The sequence below is a fragment of the Amblyomma mixtum genome, chromosome 1, assembly GCF_055824585.1.
Source record: "Amblyomma mixtum isolate Tamu chromosome 1, ASM5582458v1, whole genome shotgun sequence".
Classification (NCBI taxonomy): Eukaryota; Metazoa; Arthropoda; class Arachnida; order Ixodida; family Ixodidae; genus Amblyomma; species Amblyomma mixtum.
The window spans coordinates 215,590,269-215,613,443 of NC_143012.1; the positions used below are offsets into that span (position 1 = coordinate 215,590,269).

Genomic DNA, 23,175 nt, shown 5'->3' on the forward strand with positions numbered 1-23,175 from the left:
CAATATGTACACTACCCTTAGCCATACGCTCATTACCTACAGTCCAGCAGATCACAGCATATCATCTTCGGCATTCTTTCGTAGACGGTCGGGTGGATGGATAGACAGACAACTTCCTCTTTGGCTACGGGCGTTTTACGTCTGTGTCACTTATGTAATAACTCCATACGTTTCTTTTCCTTGTTCATTGTGGTAATTTCTTTCTCTCATTGACTGGGTTCCTCTCGCGTTATCTTTGAGTCACCATCTGAATTCTTCCTACTTACTTGTATTTCTACATTCTGCAATGTTACTCCGTCGTGCTCTTTTAAGAGTTCAATGCTTCTCAATTTCTTTTTTTTTTTGCTTGTTTCGGGGTGTATTGCTCACTGGACAGCCTTAGAGGTTAATAAAGACTACATAATCCTCCCCCTGTCTTGCATACAGAAACACCACCTAGTACTGAGAGTTTGGGCTTTGAGCACTGAGCACACGTGTCGTGTTGTCTTTGCTTCTTGTCCTCGTTTCCTCGCGTTAATAAAATACGATTCCACATCAAATCGCCCAGTTATTTTTCTTTGTTTATTGTCTATGCCGTCGAATGTTTACGTCCAGCATTTCGTCCTCAAGCACCCGGTCCTGTCCTTGAAAAGTGAAGCTCTTTTTAATGAATATTTAAAAAAAAGTGTATCTTTTCAGTTTCATCTTAAGCCGTCCTATCCACTCAACCAGGCTGCGCAATATGTGGCTATAACACAACGTTATCGCGTCTATGAGTGCTAAGTCAGTCCTAACTTCTTTCGTAGTATTAGTTAGCGTGCCTCGATGCCCGTCCACCTACAGCTAGGCGGCCTAGAGCCATTATCAGGTGGTGACAACTGCGCCATTTTCGCGCCCAGACGAAATTTCATGGCATTGCGATATTCATGAGCGCAACATTTCTGGCTTTATCTGGCGACCAAACAATAGACGTCATCGCATTCAAAAATCACAGGCGCGCGTGCATCAAGGCATCCTATGGTATCATGTTGCTCTTTGTGCATTCGGTGATTTCAGTAAGTTCTTGTTTCCGAAACTTCAACACCTGATAACAACCTGGATTCACGACATCGGCCGCGGCGGTCGAATTTCGATGGAGGCGGAATGCTAGAGGCCCGTGTGCTGTGCGATGTCAGTGCACGTTAAAGAACCAGAGGTGGTCGAAATTTCCGCAGCCCTTCACTACGGCGTTCCTCATAGCCCGAGTTGCTTTGGGACGTTAAACCTATAAACTCACGACACACGCCAATAGTGAAGGCGATGCTTGTCGCATCTTTCTTTCCCTGTCTTTACGCGCTGTTTTCTGTAATGCTTGAGCACCTTCGTGGTGCTTAAGCACATGTGGTCATTACTGCTGCTTCGATGACAGCCTTTCGTTCTGCTGCGAAATAGGCTTGCGTGGTAGCCTGCCAGCTAAAGTTGCATAAACACTTCAATTCAAAGAAGCGATGCACTGAACCTGAGTTTACGCTGAGGTGCACGAGAAAAACCTGCATTCACGGCTAGTTTCGAAATTGCTGCACATGTTGTACACAAAAACCTCTAATCCCTGAAAGTCTACATTTTCTTTTTTTTTATTTTTCAACTGGAATGCATTGAAAGTTAGTAACTAGTATTAAATATAAAGATAGGGTGGCTTCCTGGAGCAATTTAGTTTTCGTAGAAGCTGAGTCGGTCTGCAGCAAGCATCTCCACACAGCCCCGTAACTAGGAGAAAAAAATCAAGACACTTAGTTATCACCAGGTGTTTATTATGCAATCGTTCATGCAACAAGTATAATGTGATGTGTAGTGAAACGAAGTCATGCAGAAAAAAAAGCAATATAACATGATTCCAGGAACTGAAACAATGTGATGAAGTTTTCTATGTTCCATATGTACAAGAAGAAAACACGTTTTTGAAAACACTTTGTTGAGCACACGGCCCGGTGCGAACACCGGTGTTGCATAAAGCGAGTAGCAAGTTCTAGTTATGCAGTACACGCAAATATGTAAAAACAAAATGCTTATAGTTTCTGCCATAATGACCTTTGCTCGCTATAACTATTGCGTAACAAGTGTTCGGGAAAAGTCTATCCAAAAACAAGCTTGTGTCCTAAATGCTTCTGCAGATCGGGTAGTAGCCGATATTTCTTGTTCATTTTTAATAAGCCTGGAGGCTTGTAATAACGCAAACCATTTTTCAAAATTATCGCTAACGTTTTTGTTATTTTCTCGCGGTAGAGCGATTACCCGTACGATAACATAAGTTGCATTCCGCAGGCGAAGGCCTTAAAAAGCGAGATTCGCCGGTGACCGAGTGTTGTGATCTTCACAAACATACTGCATACCACGACATTTCCACCGACAACCGGCCAACTGAACCTCTGTCTTTTGCCACATGTTCGTTCTTTCACCGTTGCTACGGCACGCCGTGAGAATTCAAACGGGCGCAGCAGAGAAATTCGCAAGGAACTACTGCAATTGATTCTAGGACCATGACGAAACCAAAATACAGTGAACTATTACAGAGGACGAGAAAAACAACTTTCTTCAGTGAAAATGCTGTCATGCAACGCCGCTGATAAGGCGTTATGCCAAAGTTGTTCATGCATTTCCAATTGCCCGGTATATCTAGCAGATAAAACACTTACTGTGAACTGTTTTCAAAACATATTTCCAAAGGAAGCCCAAAATCTGACTAAAGGATAATGCATTCAGGCTGAATCACGACACTGCCCACTGACAATACGACGTTCTGCTTGTTCATCACGTTGTGCATTTCAGTGAATGAAATGAAACTGAGATATGAGCCGTAGAGTTAAAACTTCGGCATACATACGTATAACAGAACAGAGCATCTGCGAACTAAAATTGACAGCCCCGGCACCAAATGCACGACACCCTCTGTTGTGCAACAAAAATTCGCTCGCCGCTCAAGCAAAAATGACTAGCAACAGCGCTCGTTAACAACACGCGACAACAAACACATGGCACACGTCATCGTATCCCGTTGGCACAAGTCTGTACGAGTCGATAATATCTCATGATCCTTCAACGCCGTGAGCTTCTTGGTCTGTGGTCTTGACACACACTCGACTCCAAAAAAATGGCGTCCACTCTTCTGTCTTTCGTCCCTCAAGTAAACAGACATATATACAACTTCACAGCAGGATCCGCTCACCGTGGCATTGAGAAAGCTGCAGTCGCGATGTTCTTTACGCACTGATTAGCACCAAACACTGTACAAACTTAAATAGTAATCGTCAAAATCGCTCTTGGGGTGTCACTGAACAGCAAGGAACGTGTTAATATAGCTAACATCAAGAGCAAGCAGCAACTAATGAATTGCGCTTTGATTTGCAACGATGTAGATGCCACAGAATACTGTTCCCCGGCTTCACACTTAAAAACATTATTGTCACTGAAACAAGTGCACATAACACTGCGGAAAATCATGAGCGTCAAATTTGGTATGCGCACATTTCAGTGTTCTAAATACAACTGAGTACACCTTGTCAACAGACACTCCGAATATTCCAGAGCATTTGTAAATGCACTGAAAGTTCTGTAATGCTTTTAACATTATATAATTCTTTACAAAATGTACCGTCTCACACTAACCAATTTGCTAGTCTGCACGTGTCGTTTCATTATGTTTATGTTTATGTGACTTGACCTAACCTTAGTACATTCTTAATTTCTGCTTTGAGAACTACAACAGAATTTCATCATTCAACTGTGATCTATAAACAATACGCAGCTCAACACCCCTCCTGTTGCAACGCAGATAGCGAACAACACATGCATTCATTTAAACAGCGTCCCAGCAACAAAAGAGAATGCTTGTAGCAGTAACAGCAACTGTAGCAAAATGATGAGAAAATGAACAATAAAAACTGAACATAACGATGTGGCACATGTAAGTACAAACCAGCTGTTTTATGACAAATCTACAAGTATGACTATGTACAAATTGATCACTGCTCTCTGGATACTATTCAGGTGATGGATACTGCGTAGGTGGAAGACATGAGCACAATTTTTTTGTCGTGCGTACTGTCTTACACCGCTCTTTTCCCCATTAAAGATGTGAGCAAGCAAGATCACAGCAAAACATCATCGTCCTGTATTAACATGCGGCTAAAGTTCTGTCAAAAAATGCACGAGGCAGCATCTGTTTTTCTTCTTTGACGCTTTGCAATTTGCTTTTAAAATTAAACAGACTTCGCCACGTTTGCGGACTCTGCTTCATGAGAACGAAAGTCTGCAATTGCTTGGTCACATCCAGCACACAAACTGCCAACAACTACTTTAGTGTTCCGAGTGTTCTATGCTCGTCTTGCAAACAGCACATCACTGAAACAGGTTGAGCCAGGCTTTACGCGATCAACAGTTGGTGCAACCTCAGTATACTGATCAGCATTAAAAACGCCACACTATGTTGTCAGAATAGCACCTAGAGAATGTCATTCGGCGGCTTCATGTTTCTTCAAATACGAATGCATTCGCTAACGTAAATGTATCAAGGACCCCACTGTAGGCCTTAGTGAGCTGTCGCGTTGCTCAGTCGCACTGGCGTTTGGCTGCTAACACAACATCATGGCATCGAATCCTTGTTGCTGCGGCTACATTTTCAAACAGGCAAAGTGCAAAGACGTCCAGAGCCCTCAGAAAAAAATCCGGAGTCCCCACTACGACGTTCCTCGCAGCATATTTGCAGCTTCTCCATGTTAAGCCCCGTTTCCATAGCAGACGTCAGTACCTCTGAGATGTTCTTTTTCTCAACAGCTGACGTCAGAGGGACTTTCCATGCAGTGTCAGCCTTTTGATAAAAATTTTGCACAGGATACAATTTGTGAGGTCAGCCGCTATGTTACTGGAACACAGATTTGGAGCAATATCTTAGCTTTTGGTCACCGCGTTTCTGAGGTGTAAAGATGGTCAGCCAGTTATTGCGTATTTGTGGATACACCACCCGCTGTGTAATGTGCAGTAATATCTTAGTGGCACCTTTAATCTAAGTGCATGCAGTACATTTCAAACGTGAAGAACCCATGAACAGGTTGACTATCCTTGTGAAAAAACCATGAAAAAAAGTGATATGTATGACGATTCTACAATTAAACACAATTCCGACATGTTAGTGAAGGTGTCGTTTTCTTCGCACTGCACCCAACCTGCAAATGATACAATTTAAAGCTTAATATACAGTAGCTCAATTTTGCGTGATGGATGATGTATTGTATCTGATACCAACGATTTTTTCACTAGCTGTTGATATAATACATGGACACACTGGTGCCCAGAGCACCATCTTCGTAGGAGTGCACTTTGTTTCAGCTTGACATCGAGAGTTCGTTTCGTTCTTAGAGAACAGAAAAATTCAACATATGTAGAAAGGCAGCAAACAACCTTGAGCTTTTGTAGATGGGTTATTAAGAAATTCATATATGAAATTTTATTTTCTCATTGTGATGCTATCTAGTTCCCATCAGGAGTGTTGATTTAGTTATAAGCATTTGGCCATTAGCCTGCTGTCAGAGCATTGTTTTTCTACACCATTTCTACTATCAATTTTTCAACCACAAGTGGTGAGGAACATGTGATGTCAAGCTGAAACGAAGCAGATGTCTCAGATCAAGAAAGGACCGGCTGTAAACCAACACGAATTTAAAACAGCTTATAGCTGCATGTTGTGTGGCCATGCCCGCGATGTTCTGACGTAATAAATAGTTCTCAACAACTGCATTCAAGCAGCTGCCACAACGCCTTGGCAATAACATGCCCGTCTATTTCAACGACGTATGCAACTTGCCAAAAGGAACTGAGAATACGCGAGCCTCCCGCTTTCAAAAGGTACCCCACGCTAAATATCACTTTGCTGAGAGGTGTACGAAACTAGCTAGCAAGATGTTAAAGGGAAGTAGCTTAAAAACATAGGGGCCCAAGTTTGGCTGGTCGGACACACTGGCGGTTCTTAGCCAGCTTCTGAACTGTACACTCATAGTAACGCTGCCTCACTGCAAGTTTGTCAAAGTGACCACCTGCGAAAGTACGTCTATCCTTTCTTCTTTTTCCTGAACACAGGCCAGGACTATTATTGAGCCTGCCTTCTGCTAGCTCATTGTCCCCATAAGCTGAGTGGATTTCGAGCCATTGTGTCATGGTGCGGTAGGAGATTAACACCGTAATACCTTTCACACGCGGAAGATAGATTGCATTTGCCCGACGAACGCCACTTCACATTACAAGTTCTCTCGAGAACTCCAGTAAAGAATGAAAAGAAAAGCAGCTAGCAATTGCCATCTTTTCTCGCACGCACAGGACTTCTTCCACCACGTTGCCTTTCTATTTCTTGCTGCTTTCTGCTAGCAGAGTGTGTAGAGGGACCAGACATCAGCATGCACCCTTTCAGGGGTGCACAATCATGCCCGGTTCACTAAACAGCAACAGTAAATGCTGTTTCCATTTCTCCATCACACTTATCAAGCGAACGAAAATTCCTCTTAGCAAAATGGAGTATTATCCAGGGCTGTCAGCCAGAATCTCAAACTAATCCTAGCCAGCACAATTCAGCTGAGCGCGTCCTCACCAAGAGGCGTTTGCCGAGCAATTCAGTCATATCTTCCGTAGTGTCAAACGCTTCGCAGCCAAAGGACTAAAATACTGGCTACAGTACAGCTACAGGGTGTAAACGACCTCAGACTGTCTTGGTAGCCGAGGTGCCGGCCCTGAACCTCTCCGTGGAAGACGGTGCTGCTGCGGCACATGCTAGGAAGACGTCGTGCCGGCGACGCCGGGGCCGCGTCACAACAGAAGCGGCCCCGAAGCTGGTGCTCTCCGGAGGTGGCGGCGGCTGATGACAGCGCCCTCATAGGCCCGTCTCGTAGTGGCTCTTTGGTGGGATGTTGAGACTGATGCCGCCGGCTTCGGACTCTGAGTCGCCGGTGTCGGGCTTGTAATACACTGGGTAATCGATGTCGTCGTCGCCATCTTGGTTGTAGCTGGGCAACGCCAGAGGAACCTGCGAGTCTGTGTGCTTGGGGCTGTGCGTCTCCATACGGTGCATCTGCAATTTGGGGCCCCAGTCGGCCGTTGGTTGGGCCAGCATCTTGATGCGCTGCACGAACAAGGAGAACACGAGTTTGAACGCACCATACACTTGAAGCGGGAAAAGAGCAGCTGCTAGGAAGCTTTCTGGATTGGGACCAGAGTGTTAATGACAAGGTCAGCTGAGATTTGGTTTGTTATACTCTGGCGATGAGCGTTTTCACTTCCTTCCCTTCTTTAGATTTGACGCGTCCTTCGAACTCTCTGTGCCCGCTTTGATGTCGCTCTTAGTTTATCACTTTCACCAGCTCTGCTTGCGAATATAGCATCACCTAATTGGGTTACATCTTGCACTGAGAGTTTTTCTGCCCATTACATTGAGAACTTGTGATTGCACAAAAAAATGAATAATTTGGAACGCGTTTAGTTTAGCTAATTGTTACTGGCTTCCTGCATATATGGTTACGGGCAGGTTAAGATGAGATGTGATATTTGAAGACAGAACAAACGTTTTTGCTGCATTTCTTTCAGTCATGTCTGAATCTTTTGATCCGCTAATAGTCATTAATTTCCGATGTCATCAAACACGTTCAGTAAAATGACAAGAGACAACACCTGAGATGCGGAGTTATAACTGCCATTATTCATTTTGTTCATGAAAGTGAGGCAAAAAAAAACGAGTATGCTGCCGCGTCGTATCAGGTGGCGCCAACTTAAAAATCATGCACATCTGCTGCGAACTACGCTTGTCAAAGTATCGCTGCTCATTCCCAGGAAAGTGAAGCTGAGCGGGTCAGTCTTCTCTACCTTTCATGGTTAGTATACATGAAATTTTTGTTCCTTAGTTGCAGAAACACTCAGCTTAGCTTCGGTTTTTGCTTTAAAATGCTGCTTACTTTATTAACAGCAGATATGCTAGTGGTTGGCTTTCTTTAAGGTAGCGCTGCTGTTTAGACTTTAAACGATATTACCCGGCTGATCACAAGCACTTCTTCTTCAATTAGGCCTTGAAAAGTCTAACTTCGTGAGGTACGGCTACATTGCATGCCGCTGGTGAAGTGTTTAAAAAATCATTTAGTGAGCACACCCCCAGTGAAACATTCCATATGAGCCGCTACTATTGAATTATAGGAATATGGAGTCCACAAAGTATGGAAGATACGCGGAAATCCACATCTTGTCTTCACAGAGTCCATAAGCATTCTACACAATTTCTATACGATTTATTTACACTGTGCATGACATCATACGGAGTCCGTAACTTTTCATATATGCTTCTACCTATTCCTACCGACTCCATATGCTCCATACTGCGTCCACAAAATTTCTTATGGAAACGTATGGAATTATGGAACTCGCCATATGAAAACTTTTAGTACAGTACCACCTAAATGCGATCGTACAAAAAGAGAATTTATCTTACAGTGCCTCATTTTAAGCACAGTGATGCGTATTAGTATTGAGGGGTTGCTTGTGTAAGGCAAGCAGTTCCCAATAAAGAACCACACTTTCTTCACCAGCCGTGTACAGGGAGGTGTCTCATATGAAGTGGCACAATGCCACGGCAGGCGAACACTGACCTCTTTCAGGGTTCCCCTCGAGTTGTAGATCTTCATGCAGGCCACGATCGGTATGGCGCTGACTGACGTGAATGAAAACAGGAGACCCACAGCGGTGGCCCAGGCAGGAAACTCGTACTCGCCGTACTTCGTCGAAGGCATGTCGATCCACGAGAACACCAAGATGGCCTGTAGCCGGAAGGCGACATTCAGAGCTTTAATAAAGGCACTATCTATCGCGCACAACACGTCAACAAAACGGTTTACTTTTGTGTTTGTTCCGCTGAGCAAAGTCAAACCCAATTTGGAGAGGATTACAAGAAAAACATGGAGCTGGCAAACCCGCCTTGCACACTTCGGATGTAAATAGTTTGTCTCGCAGCTTAACGCTCACTGCATCGCAGACGACAACGCTGTCAAAACAAAATCACCGAGGTAAACGCAGTTTCGATTCTTTTTTTTTTCGAGTTTTCGAGTTGTGTCCTGAGAGCTGACCAGACCCGCTGAAGAGAGCTCCGCGATCGACCTCAGTGTGCGGTATAAGTAGTGTCGTGATTTTAGTTGTTCAATCTAATATGGTCGTAAGGGGCACGGTGCTACCTACTATTGGTCACAAGACATTGCAGAATAGTGTTAGTCTCCACGTTACCAAATATTTCTACGTGATATGATACAAGCTGAGAAACGAGAAACCCACACCTAATAACAGGCGTCCCGTGCTCGGATAGGGAAAAAACACAGAAACAAATAAGACGCCCATTAACGGCTCAAAAATTGCGGGACACAAACATTTCCTGGAGCACCGCCGCGGTGGCTCAGTGGCTATGGTGCTCGGCTGCTGTCCCGAAAGACGCGGGTTCGATCCCGGCCGCGGCGGCTGAATTTCTTTGGAGGAGAAATTCGAGGCCCGTGTACTGTGCGATGCCAGTGCACTAAAGAACCCCATGTGGTCGAAATTTCCGGAGCCCTCCACTGCGGCGTCTCTCATAGCCTTAGTCGCTTTGGGACGTTAAACCCCATAAACCAACCAACCATTTCCTGGAGCGCGCCGTCGTTTCTTGTTTCGCTGCCGATGAGCGCTTGATTTGCTCGCAAATGCTAAACCAACTCGCCAAGCTTTCTAATCTTACTATTAAACAAAGGGATGCTTCATGGACCATGCAATTCCGAGAAAGCACAATGTTAATAAAACAAAAAAGCCTAGCCTTACGGGAGCTTCCTTTTCTTTTCACATTAATTTCTAGTTCGCATAGATATCCAAGATAGAACGTCTTACCAGAATGAGCGTCGGCACCAGGTATTTCCACACGAACTTCCAGTACGGCGCGGGGAACGGATATCGGCCCAACATAACCTTGATGTCATCCAGAAAGCGATCGACGCCTGCGAAAAGAAGCCGTAAATTAGTTCGCGCCAAGGGTGCCAGGGAGTCTCATATGCATGACCAGTATAACGCCCCTAATGAAAGCTTAGCTGAAGACATGTATCGAGAGGCTTGGTTAAGTCACAGCTCATAGCCGAGGGGCAAATATAAGCGTAGACTGATGCAATTCAGCCTGTCATAACCGCGTAATTTCAAAGCCTACTGGTATTAGTGGTACAGTTTGTTGGCGGCAAGTAAATATATATCGACAAAGCGCCTTATCAGGTCGAAAACGCCTTATTTCCTGTCTACTTTTGCACGAAGCATAATGGCGAATTCAACTCGGCTTTCCTAACCTCAGTTTTGTGATCCCAGTTTCGCAAAAACGAGCACTACACAGAGAACGGAGTCTTCTTCAGTTGAAATTCTAGTAAAGATGTGGAATCTTACAATATATGAAAAAATTGCGCTCATAAACTCTTTCCCGTTAAAAAATGCTTTTGTCCAGGATTGTTGGACATGAATCACTTTTTACGCGTCCTCGAGTATTTTGTTTCGGATACTACATTCGGTCTGCCAGGAAGGTTTGCCTCTACTCACCGTAAACCCATGCTATAACGATGATTTCTGTCAGTCCGATTATCAAGGCTGAGAAGCTGGCACAGTAGTTGTCCATCAGCTGCAGCACGTACATTCCACCCTAATAGTAGAAATATAGAGACAAACACACACACAGAATTAAAAGACTGCAGCAGAAGTTTCCAGTACAACGAAAATATACAACGGTGCACTGACATTTACAAGCTTCACCATGTTACAGCTTACTAAACTTATCCAAACTTCAGCATCGGAATTGTTTTCACACTCGTGCTTATAAAACTTCTTAAAACAGGATGCCACATGAGAACTAAACTTTCTGGGTCTTTAAAATTCATTTTCTTACAACGCTGTCTTTAAGTATGGAAGCGTGGTGCTAATGATCAAAGGGTGAGAAGTGTAAGTGAATGCAGCATTTTCACACCGCATTACAAAACAGAGATGGGACATTCTTGGATAAATATACCTGTCATCAATAATGGGCTTCAGAACATCTTGAACTAATGGGCGTGGTAGAAAGAACTGATTCAAAATTTTAATTTTAAGCATTAGTATACTTCGTTGCACTGTAAGTTGATTGTCTTTACATTTTGTACTTATTATAATACATGATTGTACTTATCAAGTATTACTAGCCTTTTCCTTTTTGTTCTCATTTTTCTCTTTTCTTTTCGTGTCGAGTAGGACAGAATCGTGCTATCTGATCACTGCTTTGGATAGAAAATTTACTGAAGATGTATCAACCATCTGCCAGGTCAGCCAACAAGCGCTTTGTGGTTAGGCTGACCAGCAGATTTATGTGTATGAAAAAGTTGTGAATAAATTGTATTGTATTGTATTGTATTGTATTGTATTGTATTGTATTGTATTGTATTGTATTGTATTGTATTGTATTGTATTGTATTGTATTGTATTGTATTGTATTGTACTTCGCTAACCCTGTTTTTAAAATAAGTTAACCAAACAGCCCTCACTGAAATTCTGCAAAGGTCACGGTAGAATCTGCGTTTTACCCGCAGTGGTGGCTCAGCACTTAAGGCGCTTTTCTACTAAGCCCGAGTACCCAGGTTCGAACCCGACCGCAGCGGTCGCGTTTCGATGGAGGCGAAACGCAAGAAGCTCCAATGTGCTGTGCGAGGTCAGTGCACGTTAAAGATCCCCTGGCCATCGAAATTATTCCAGAGACCTCCACTACTGCACCTCTTTCCCTCTTTCTTCTTTCACTCCCACTTTCCTCCCTTCCCTTAAGGCGCGGTTCAGGTGTCCATCGAGATGTGAGACAGGTACTGCGGCATTTCCTTCCTTCAAAAACAAATTTTCAACAATTCCAGACTCCTTAAGGAACAAACGGCTGGTAGGCTGGTAATACGTAATGGAAGGTGTGCGACCAGGTGTGACGCGCACCTACCACTGGGCGCGCGCAGCATGCATCCAATAAACCGGTATACGTCTGCGCTATTACATTTCCACTGGGCTAAAATTATCTATTATCTTGAAGGTGGGATGAAATGTTGCATATGTTTCGTATCAGCCTGAACCGGATGATTTTGCCCGTAGGCAGCCTTTACTCTGACAAAAGCAAGGTATAACGTAAACTTGTCTGGAGCGATCACGAAAACTGAACCAGCGACTGCTCGTGATAAAAGGTTTGGTTTAGATTTATAGGTTTAGGTTTATTGGTTTCGTTTTTGGGGGGTTAACGTCCCAAAGCGACGCAGGCTATGAGGGACACCGTTGTGAAGGGGTCCGGAAATTTCGACCACCGTGTACATCGCACAGTACACGGGCCTCTAGAAGTTCGCCTCCATCGAAAGTCGAACGCCACGGCCAGAATCGAATCCGCGTCTTTCAGGTCAGCAGCCGAGCTCCGTGACCACTGAGCCACCACGGCAGGTCCGTGATAAAAGGTGATTATTTCTAAAAGCACCTTTATCGTTCCTTGCATTGCTTCCCATTGCTATGCCCAAAGCAAAATGTGAAAGTAGACCGCCTTTAGACTGCCCTCGCTTTTTATGCATACTCTGAAAGGCCTTTGCTGGTATCCAAACCTTCTTCGCGAGACTTGCGTTCCGTTTATGATTTATGAGGCCCAGAGCGCCCCAAAGCGACTAAGGCTATGAGGGATACCGTAGTGAAGGTAAATTGGTTTTTGAGGAAAGCAAATGGCGCAGTATCTGTCTCACATATCTTGGCGGACACCTGAACCGCGCCGTAACGGAAGGAAGGTGGGAGTGAAAGAAGAAAGAGAGAAAGAAGTGCCGTAGTGGAGGCCTCCGGAATAATTTCGACCACCTGGGGATCTTTAACGTGCACTGACATCGCACAGCATACGCGAGCATCATTGGAGCTCCGGAAGTTTTGACCCTCTGGGATTCTTTAAAGTGCACTGACGTCGCACAGCACACGGGCCTCTAGAATTTCGCCTCCCTCGAAATTCGACGGCCGGGAACGAACCCGCATCTTTCTGGTCTGCATCCGAGCGCCATAAGCACTGAGCCACCGCGGCCGCTCTTCACGAGACTTCGTGCCAACAGTAAATCATACAAGGGAACTTTCTATTTGCAATATAACATATAATGGACAGATATGTTCCCTAGCTTATAACTCTACTTCCCATTACCTTTTTTGTATGGAATCCTTAGGACAAGAAAACACCTAATTTACCTGAATCTCAGATAAATAGTGCTTCGCCACTAGAAATATAGTCTGTCTTTTTCCCCTCGCACGCAAGCGCGTTTACTTCTTCAGTCCACAATGCGCACATTTTTTGGCATACACATTGCTCTACGGAGAGTTTTCAGGACTAGACTTTTCTAGGCACCTTCTCGCTGGGTAAACACGTTTTCAGGTTAACTTGAGTTTACGTGACATTTTAAATATGACGAGGTATGATTTTGATCTAGGCTGGTAGCGTCACGGAGTGGTTTTTTATGCTTTTCTGGTTGCTCGGCGATCAGGCTTCAAATGAAAAGCATGGACACAAGAAATTTATGCAGTGCCATTCGCCTGCTCTTAAGAAAACATTCCCCAGCGTTCTCACATTTGTGCAGATGACGAGACCGCCGAAGAACAGGGTTGTGCAAACGCCGAGCAGAACGAGTGGTTTTCTGTGCTGAAGCTTCTCTGGCCAGGTATCCACGATGGTGGTGACGACTGTCTCAATGATGGTAAACTGCAGGAAAACCAAAATAATAGCAATGAGCCGCGGGACTAGTTGGCTTTGATTTCGAGTGAAGAAGCTGCAGAAACAATGCCCGGAAAGGCCCAAAAAGCAAAATAGAAAATCGAGCAAAGTGCTTGCTTACTTCCTGACATATTTTCATGTCCTCTTCCAGCGCTCTTTCTAAAGATTCTACCGAAATTGTATAACAAGTGTCGACGTAACTTTTTGCCGTAAGTAGGGATAAGTGTAAATTACTGCGGAGAGGTAGGAAGCAACAAGCTCCCGGCTATTTAATTTTTTTTATATGCTCTAACCGCAAACAACTTAAGTCGGCACTGAAGCTCCGCCCATATTCAGTGGGCCAGCACAGAATTTCTCCACGACAACAAAGTAGTTCGCTAAAACTGTTCTTGTTACCTAAACAAGAATCTAATCACAAGCAAAAAATTATATAGGCTCTAGAATTTTGATACCTGGCTTGTTTAATAAAGTCGAAGATTAAAATCTCATTTCAGTCACTGCTGCAATTGGCTAGCGGAATAATACAGGACGCCGCTGACCTTGGACAATGTTATAACCTGCTGTTTTTTTTAGTTTTATTCTGTTGTAGAAGGAGAATATGATATATTTGCTGCATAGTATGGTTATTCTTACATCAGTGAAAATAAAATGCCACCATTGGCTAGCTCGCCTGCGCGAAAAAGTATAACTATCACCACGACCGTATAAAGATGACAGCGAATGACGCTACGCGATGAAGCACGGTAGCCCGTGTATACCGACTGTCAAACCTGCCACACCGGGCCTGCCTTGTAGCTTCCCTCACTCTGTAGCACACCAGAGCACTACACTATAGCAATAAAGCTATGGCATCTAAGCACCACTGAGTGCAAGCGGCAGATGCAAATATGTACCATCGTTGGCTGAGGCTATGAGAGACGCCGTAGTGAAGGGCTCCGGAAACTTCGAACCCCAGGTGGTCAAAATTTCCGGAGCCCTTCACTACGGCGTCTCTCATAGCCTCAGTCGCTTTGGGACGTTAAACCCCATAAACCAACCAACCAACCAACCAACCAACCATCGTTGGCAAAAGATGGTTTAAGCTCCGTTTGGTTGAGCTGATTTGGTTTATTTGGGTTTAACGTCCCAAAGAGTCTCAGGCTATGAGGGACGCCGTAGTGAAGGGCTCCGGAAATTTCGACCACCTGGGGTTCTTCAATGTGCACTGACATCGCACAGTAGACGGGCCTCTAGAATTTCGCCTCCATCGAAATTCAGCCACCGCGGCCGGGATCGAACCCGCGTCTTTCGGGCCAGCAGCCGAACTGAGTCGCCGCCGCGGGTTGAGCTCCCTTTGGTAAAAAAAAGACAACAAAGGGAGCTCACCCCGCCCTGGTGGCTCAGAGGTTAGTGGATAGTAAAAAAAAGTAACTGGCATACGAAAAGTGACTGGCACACGAGCGTTAGCCAGTGCATTAGAAACGTTGTTATACGAAAGCTCCCACGATTCAAACCCCACGGTGCACGAACTCTTGATCGCATACCTTCACCACAGCCTGACCTCCAATCTCACAAGACAGGTAACAGTATCAAAGGTTCCCGTGTGCTATATTTGAGTCAGATATTTAAATATGCGCTGTAGTTGTCTAAACAAATTTATTTAACTAAAAGGTATGTCTCTGAACGGTCGCGCTGCATGCGATCCCCCCAGAGAAGTACTAAGAGGACACCTAAAAACTGCAAAACCGGCTTGCAAAGATTTATGAACAGGATTTATAATGACTACATGAGTAACAAGTGAATTGGGCTCAAAGCTGTATTCTTACTGAAAGATGCAAGAACTCATATTATAAGGGAACATTTATGATCAGCAAACAGGTACTTAGATGTCCATAAAACACCCTGTCGAGGATTAGCAAAGCAGTAGTTGGGTGGCACGAATGCACTACCTGCCGAAACAGTGCTATGTTAACTATGTTAACAATGTTTTTATAGCATTTTTGGAACTGGTATCCAGGACTTTCAGCGCGTTTTTCCTAGCTCGGTTGTAGCTTTTTATATTTTCGTCTGTAACGCCCTTATCACAGTTCCCACAAGCGATGTGAGTATCGTAAATAAACTGAAAGCCGGAAATACTTTTTGCAGTAAAGTTCCTGAATGAGGTTAGCAAAATACAAAACAAAAAAATCTGTTTTGATGCTAGCGACGCGTCCAAAGTGGTTACCTGAGTTCCCATTCCCAGGGTCATCAGCATGAAGAAGAAAAGGAACGCCCACAGAGGTGGCAGAGGTAAATGAGTCACCGCTTCAGGGTAAGCCACAAATGCTAATCCGGGGCCTGTTAAAAAAGTAACAAAGAAGAAGCCATTACGGCATAGTGATCACTAAGCCTGAAAAGTGCAAGAACCGCGTAAATAAACCTGCACTGCAGCATGAAACGTGAATAAGGCATACAAAATAACATGGTTCTATGACTGGAAAACAAAGCAATAACGCAATCACAAAACACTGTTTATTCTGTGCATTAATGGGTGCAAGGAACTTCGAGACTTACCTTGTGTCTTATTCTGCTGTCACAATCAAGAGACCATACGAGCTGCGCTTGTAAAGCGCGTAATCAATCAGTACACATCGCCAGAAAGAACACCATTTAATGCTTTCAGTCAGCGCATAAGCACACACACGCACACACTGAAGACATTGCTAACACAAGTATAGCCGTTATTGAGGCACCACTCAAATCATTCCAAACACACCGGTCTGGAACAACAAGAGATTTAATCTCCTTCAGAGTCATACAGGAGTGCAATAAAAAAAACGGGTGGCTGCTCATGGCCAAAGCCCCCTGCATTTCGCGCAAGACGTGATCGCTGGTCACTTGCCGTCCATCACACATCCGTCCTCTTCCATGCCTCCGGCGGTCCGTACAGGGTGCGTGCCTTTCACTCAACCGGCGACTTACCTCCAAACCCATCAATTGTTTGTGAAACTCTATGAAGCAGGACTTGTTTTTCTACTACAGCACCATGTTCCCTGGCGTTTTTTGCCAAAGCACAGACTCTAGACATTGCCTTATATGTTTCCAATCACCTCTCAGTGCATTTTTTGAAATAGAAGAGTTAAAATTTGAAAACTGTTCTCATTAGTTGTTTTGAACATTCATAGACGCTTTTCATCAACCTGTTGGCCACAGGTGCAACTCGCCATATTTTCTCTCTAAACAAAACGCAGATTTCAAAGCCACCCCGCATTAACTGCTGCAGAATGCAATGGGAACCTCCATTCAATCCTTCTGCGCTGTCAGCCTCTGCCGGATATCCGTTTTGGATGGTGCTGCGTGTGAAAATCAACTTCCGCCAGAGTTCACGGAGCTCGTACGCGTGAAGCGCTGGCAGCTCGGAGACGCATCGCTCAGCGATCGCATCGTGATGTTGCACGGCTGGGTCCGTGATCAGGCATGGCGATTTGATTTTTTTTTCGAACGTGAGCTGCCGGCACGACCATTTGCGGGGGACATCACAACGAGAGGCACACGTATAGGTTTCAGTGTCTCTGAGTTGCAATTACCTTGAGCAGCGACTTCAGACACGTTCACACCCAGCTTGTGTGCCATGAAACCGACTATGCTAAATATGACAAATCCGGCGAAGAAGCTGGTGCCGCAGTTGCCGAAGCAGATGAACAAGGTGTCCCTGCGAACAAGACGCAAAAGAAAAGGGAACGGCGGTTAGGACAGCCTAGTGGTTCGCGCGCTAGTTCCTGGTAGAGAGATTACACAAAGTAGCACGGCATCAACGACATCATTTTATACACATCACGTAATCAACAAGATTTCAAAACAATCAATCAAGGCCGCAACGCGTCATTTCAGTGAACGAACACTTTGCCCCAATAAGTACAAAACAAGACATGCATCAAGAGCACTCAAACACACTTCAACAGCACCCTCACAAAACAGCACACAAGTCATGCAGAAAAAGAATGGCCACTCAAAGCCAAGAGACGACTTACCTGTAGCAGTTGTTATGGAAACGGTTGTAGCTGGCTAAAGTAATAAGGCCTCCCCAGCATGGAGACAAGGAAAAGAAGATCTGCATCGCAGCGTCGCCCCAGACCTGAGACGATACAGGGAAAAAAACCTATGCAGTCGTAATAGGGTTGCCTCGTTTTCAGTGCGCCTCCAGACTCGCGTGCCCTTGTGCAAGGCAGGAAGTGGCATGCTTTTCTTTTTTTTTCTTCTCTTCTATTTTCTATCCTACCTTCTTTTACTTTTTATTCTTGCTTTCTAAGCGCTTTATGTTAATCCGGATGACTGAGTCTAGCGCGGAGTTCAGCGAAAAACTAAACTTTAGCTCCGCACCAGCCGCGCGACCGTGTGCTTAGGCACCCAGTCTACTTATGAAACCTGAAAAGAAGCAGTTAGCTGTGGTTAGAGAGAAACAGGTCTAATAACACTGTCACAAGCACTTTCTTCAACAATTAAAAAAATGCAGTCCCGCATAGACAATTGCTGGTGCTTTATACGAGCATCGTTAGCTGTCAAAAAGACCTGCAGCAAATTTTTAACTCACGATGTTCTGAAATTACCTTTTCTTAACAGGGATTGATAAGTTTTAAGGATTTAATCCACTTTAACATAATTGAGGGATCGTAAGCTATACCGGAACCTTTGCAAAACTTTTTGCTCGTAAATTAATGACGGAGCACAAGAGCAGATTTTAAGCAGGGACAGAGCCCATACGCATCACCAATCGAGAAATAAAGAGTTTCAACAGAATCCGAGGAAAATGAAGGAGAAATACTGTTCAGCGTCATGTCTTACCCTAGCTTCCATCAGTCGTTCCCACTGTGGCGTCAGATAAAACATAATTCCATCGTATGCGCCTTCCAGTGTGCAGCTTCGGATCAACAGAATGACCAGAACGACATATGGAAACAAGGCTGTGAAGTAGACGACCTGCAAAAATAAATTCAAAATCATGGTATATTAAAATTTATGGTTATTAAACAATGCCTAACCAAAAGCAGTCTGTATAAACATCAATGGGTTTAGATCTTTTGATGCCTTTCTGACCTTTTCTTACATATTAAGTGCCAGGCTTTACGTGTTATCTGGCATCAGCACCATAACTGTGCAATCTTCATAGATGTCAGCGGTTGAAACATGAAGGCAACTTTATCGTACGGATTACACCGCAACACAAAATGCAGCTTTTCAGATCATATCTTTCACCATTATAGAGCATAGAAATTGGGCAACTGAAAGAGTAATCACTATTTGTGAACAACATGATCAAGCTTAATGGCAAGTGTTCCTAGACTTCAGAGAAGAAAACGTTCTCAGCGGATATTCATTATGGAAGAACTTATAAGGACTACATTTTGTAAGAGGCAATAGCCCCCATGATGTATATTCAAGACAAAAATTGTTTGGCATCTCTTCGCCATTAGTTACCCTGAAGTAAGAGATTATAAAACACAACCGAGCTCTTCATCAGAAAAATTGACGGGACGACTTGCAATGTATCAACCACGCCTACAACATGGAGAGAATGCACGGGCTAATACAGGGCTTTCAAATGCGAGTGTTTACAATTACAAAGCAATGTACTCTTCTCTGCTGACTTGAGGATTCTTCGAGGTGGAGTAAAATACATTCAAAGAAGTAATTACTCATTGACATCTTTCTGTAGTTTTATTATGTCTTGACATATTTTGCGTTCAAATTTAAATTTACTCCACCACGAAGATAGCTAGAGAGCTTCCCTTTGCTGTCGTAAGGAAGCGCTGGATTAGTGTTAAACATAAGTAGTTTACTGACTCAATTCTACTTCACCATAGACAATACCCTCAAACACAATGAGCTAATACTGTCCCTGCTTCTGGCATTACCCATGCGCCCTCAACCTGCCAGCATCTAGCCGTTGTAGTCGGCCTGAACGCGATGCACGAAATAACGTTTATGAACAACAAAAGGTTGTGGTAAGCTTAGTTACCGGAGCGACTGTCCCAAAACAGCGGGTGTGCCGCCTGTGAGCCCCGAGCAAAGAACTTTTCTTCGACACTGTAAGGTTTGATAAAGCTCTTTTATCTTGGAGCCAAGTAGGTTTGCTTGGGTGGAGGTTCAGGCTAAATTTCTTCATTGAGCACTGTATTTGCAGTATATGATTCCTACTTTCTTTTTTTTTACGAAAATCAGAACGATTCGAAACCATGCAGATGCAAACGCATTTGCCATACTTTGAGTAATCTGTAGATTTACAAGCTTTTTCCGGCACCGCCGATCAGTTAACTTCACACTGGGGACATGCTGCTCACTCACTTTTCCCATTGTCTTCACGCCCCTGTACAGGCAGAAGAACACGATGACCCAGCAGGCGAGAAGGCACAAAGCCAGCTGCCAACGCACTCCTCCGAGGTCGTGCAGTCCTTCGGTGAGGTCCAATACGAAGTTGCTGCGAGGAACAGGCACGCGGCCAAGTATGAGACATCGTACGGATACTGCGCACTACGCTTGTGAATACAAAACTTCTTGGAGAGTACGTTCGGTGGTTCTCGATGTGAAAGCATATTTACAGAGCGCAGCCGACTGACTCAGTCGCGCTGGTAAGCGTGGTTGCATACGCTGCTCAGCTTCGTGGTTCTTGCTTGGCGCGAGTGCTAACACAATACTTCTTGTCGGTGGTGCATTTTCGGAAATTTAAGCAATAATATATACTTTACTAATCGAGAAATTTTAGTTACCTAGTTGTTTTCTTGTGTCCGCCACCTGGCGACAATAATGTACGAAGGAAAATAATATTTCGACTCAAAGAAGTATGTTTTCAAAAGCTGATATAAACCTGCCGCGGTGGCTACGTGGTTACGGCGCTCGGCTGCTGACCCGGAAGACGCGGGTTCGATCCTGGCCGCGGCGGCCGAATTTCGATGGAGGCGAAATTCTAGAGGCCCGCGTACTGTGCGATGTCAGCGCGCGTTAAAGAACCCCAGGTGGTCTGAATTTCCGGAGCCCTTCAATACGGCGTCCGTCATAGCCTGAATCGTTTTGGGACGTTAAACCCCAATAAACCAATAAAAGCTGTTATAAGTTCTCGGTGTCAGACCCCGTTTAAGATACGCGACTTTTTAGCCCATAAACTAGTTAAGCCGAACAGCATATAGTTTATAAAGGAATTTAGTTAACTTTAGCAGTCCAATAATACTACTAACAGGGCAGCCTCGCACATTGGGAATAATAATTGGAAAGAATATTTGCTAACATGTACGAGCAAGTTGCGTGACCAAAATAGGCGTGGAATGCCTATTGAGGAAATATTTGAAACCAGGTAATCAGCGCGGAAAAACACAAAGGGCGCAGAATAGGACATCACGGAACTTCAAAGAACTGATAAGAAATGGCTGAGCTCATCCGTTTCACGTCTGCTATGGCCTTTCCGTGCGCTGAGGAAGAAATCAAGAAAATTTTACTTCGTGCTTTGCGCTCCTGTTATAAAGTTTTATTTCCCTTTTGTGTTTCTCGCCAGTTACAGTTTGAGCGTCTAAGCCATTGAACAAGCACCAACCTAACTTCCCTGTTCATTTCTGAAGAACAGAATGGGATGGCACGCTCGCGAAGATGACGAATTCAGCTGAGCACATTGCACATTGGTGAATGTAAACATTTGGTACTGGTCGCGGATAGCAGTTCTAAAGAAAAGGTCATGAGAGACGCAAAATGACAAGTATTTAGCATAATTACACCGTCAGCCCTGTGTACCTCCAACTTCTTTCCCTCACAGGCCGTAACGAAAGTGCATGAAAAGGCATAAAATCTTACTTTGCTCACCCATAACAACGCGAGTAAAAGCTGCTTTATTCGTACTAACTTTCAATAGCATTTATATTGATAGCTTAGATATTCTGTTATCGCCGCGCAATTTCAGGCGTACACTAGTTATACTTGGTGCTATGAGGTATAAACTCCTTTTTTGGTCCCTTTCATATCATGCTGCTGTGCTAGTTATGACTTTTCTCGGTCGCATCAGTTGCCCATGACTGAGATGTGCTCAACAATCCGGGACAAAGCCTTTTCTGAACGGGAAAGAGTTTATGAATGCAATTTTTTCGTATACTTCAAAATTTCGCTATCACAATATATCCGTAGATCTTCCGTCGGCAGCTTTGGTTTTTTGCTATATTAACGTTTTTTCTATCGTTAAAACCGTTCCCCATTAGTTTTCTACGGCGGTCTTAACTGCTTGATGTGAACGACGGAAACACTATAAAAGAAACATTTTGCTACACATCGGAATAAAGGACCACGAAAATGAAACTTGGTTTTTTTTGAGGAAAGAAAATGGCGCAGTAACAGTCTCACATATCCCGGTGGACACCCGAACCGCGCCGTAAGGAAAGGAAGGGGGGAGTGAAAGAAGTAAGGAAGAAAGAAGTGCCGTAGTGGAGGGCTCCGGAATAATTTCAACCACCTGAGGATCTTTAACGTGCACTGACATCGCACAGCACACGGGCGCCATTTGCGCTTCGCCTCCATCGCAACGCGGCGGCCGCGGCCGGGTTCGCACCTGGGAACTCCGGCTCTTCCTTCAATATTTTAATAACAGTACCTTACAATTTTTCAATATTCAAAATTTTCATCCAGGAACGTTGCACACGAAACTGAAATAAGACAGTAGATGCTGAAGCGTAAAGCGAGTTATCCGCTATGCTACTATTAACTAACAACGTAGGCAGAAGCTCTCTCAGCCCTTACTGGAAGAACTCGTCGCTGGCCATTTTCGTGTTGTCCGTAGTGTTCTTCACCGCTTCCCATACAGCCGGGTCAACTTCATCTTGGATGATGCACGAACCATTCGCGAGGTGAACTCCCCCGTGGGCAGTGCAGTTCTTTGTGTCGAACCTCCGACACGCTGGAAAGGGAGACATTTGAACACAATTATTTCAATATCTTCGTGACAAAAAAGAAAGAACACTGCTGAATATTCTTAAGCCAAGCCGGGTAAACAGCAATTACTGAAGTTGGAGGAGTTTAACGTTATGATCATCATCACCACAAGCCTGACTACGCCCACTGCAGGGCAAAGGCCTCTCCCATGTCTCTCCAATGTCTCTCCAATTAACCCTGTGCTTTGTCAGTTGCCGCCACTGTATCCCCGCAAACTTCTTAATCTCATCCGCCCACCTAACTTTCTGCCGTCCCCTGCTACGTTTGCTTTCTCTTGGAATCCACTCCGTTACCCTTAAAGACCAGCGGTTATCTTGCCTTCCCGTTACATGCCCTGCCCAAGCCCATTTCTTCCTCTTGATTTCAACTAGAATGTCATTAACCCGCTTTTCTCCCCTCACCTACTCCGCCCACTTCCGATCTCTTAACGTTAAACCTATCATTTTTCTTTCCGTAGCTCGCTGCATTGTCCTTAACTTAAGCTGAACCCTCTTTCTTAGCCT

At 44.4% G+C, this 23,175-nt stretch overlaps 1 protein-coding gene across 4 annotated transcripts in view; it reads right to left on the reverse strand.

Annotated features, from left to right (window-relative positions):
- Positions 1-1,748: 1,748 nt before the first annotated feature.
- LOC149370800 (sodium- and chloride-dependent glycine transporter 1-like) overlaps positions 1,749-23,175 on the reverse strand; it is a 110,946-nt gene continuing 89,519 nt past the window's right edge. For all 4 annotated transcript variants that reach the window (XM_089563190.1, XM_089563203.1, XM_089563194.1 and 1 more), the window contains exons 5-15: positions 22,481-22,637; positions 20,054-20,186; positions 18,554-18,688; positions 17,743-17,846; positions 17,299-17,423; positions 15,957-16,069; positions 13,610-13,741; positions 10,573-10,672; positions 9,886-9,992; positions 8,631-8,798; positions 1,749-7,120 (exon numbers count right to left, since the gene is read on the reverse strand). In XM_089563190.1, coding sequence (XP_089419316.1) covers positions 6,872-7,120; positions 8,631-8,798; positions 9,886-9,992; positions 10,573-10,672; positions 13,610-13,741; positions 15,957-16,069; positions 17,299-17,423; positions 17,743-17,846; positions 18,554-18,688; positions 20,054-20,186; positions 22,481-22,637 — 1,523 coding nt within the window. In that variant the 3' untranslated portion in view covers positions 1,749-6,871. The remainder of the gene's footprint in view (positions 7,121-8,630; positions 8,799-9,885; positions 9,993-10,572; positions 10,673-13,609; positions 13,742-15,956; positions 16,070-17,298; positions 17,424-17,742; positions 17,847-18,553; positions 18,689-20,053; positions 20,187-22,480; positions 22,638-23,175) is intronic.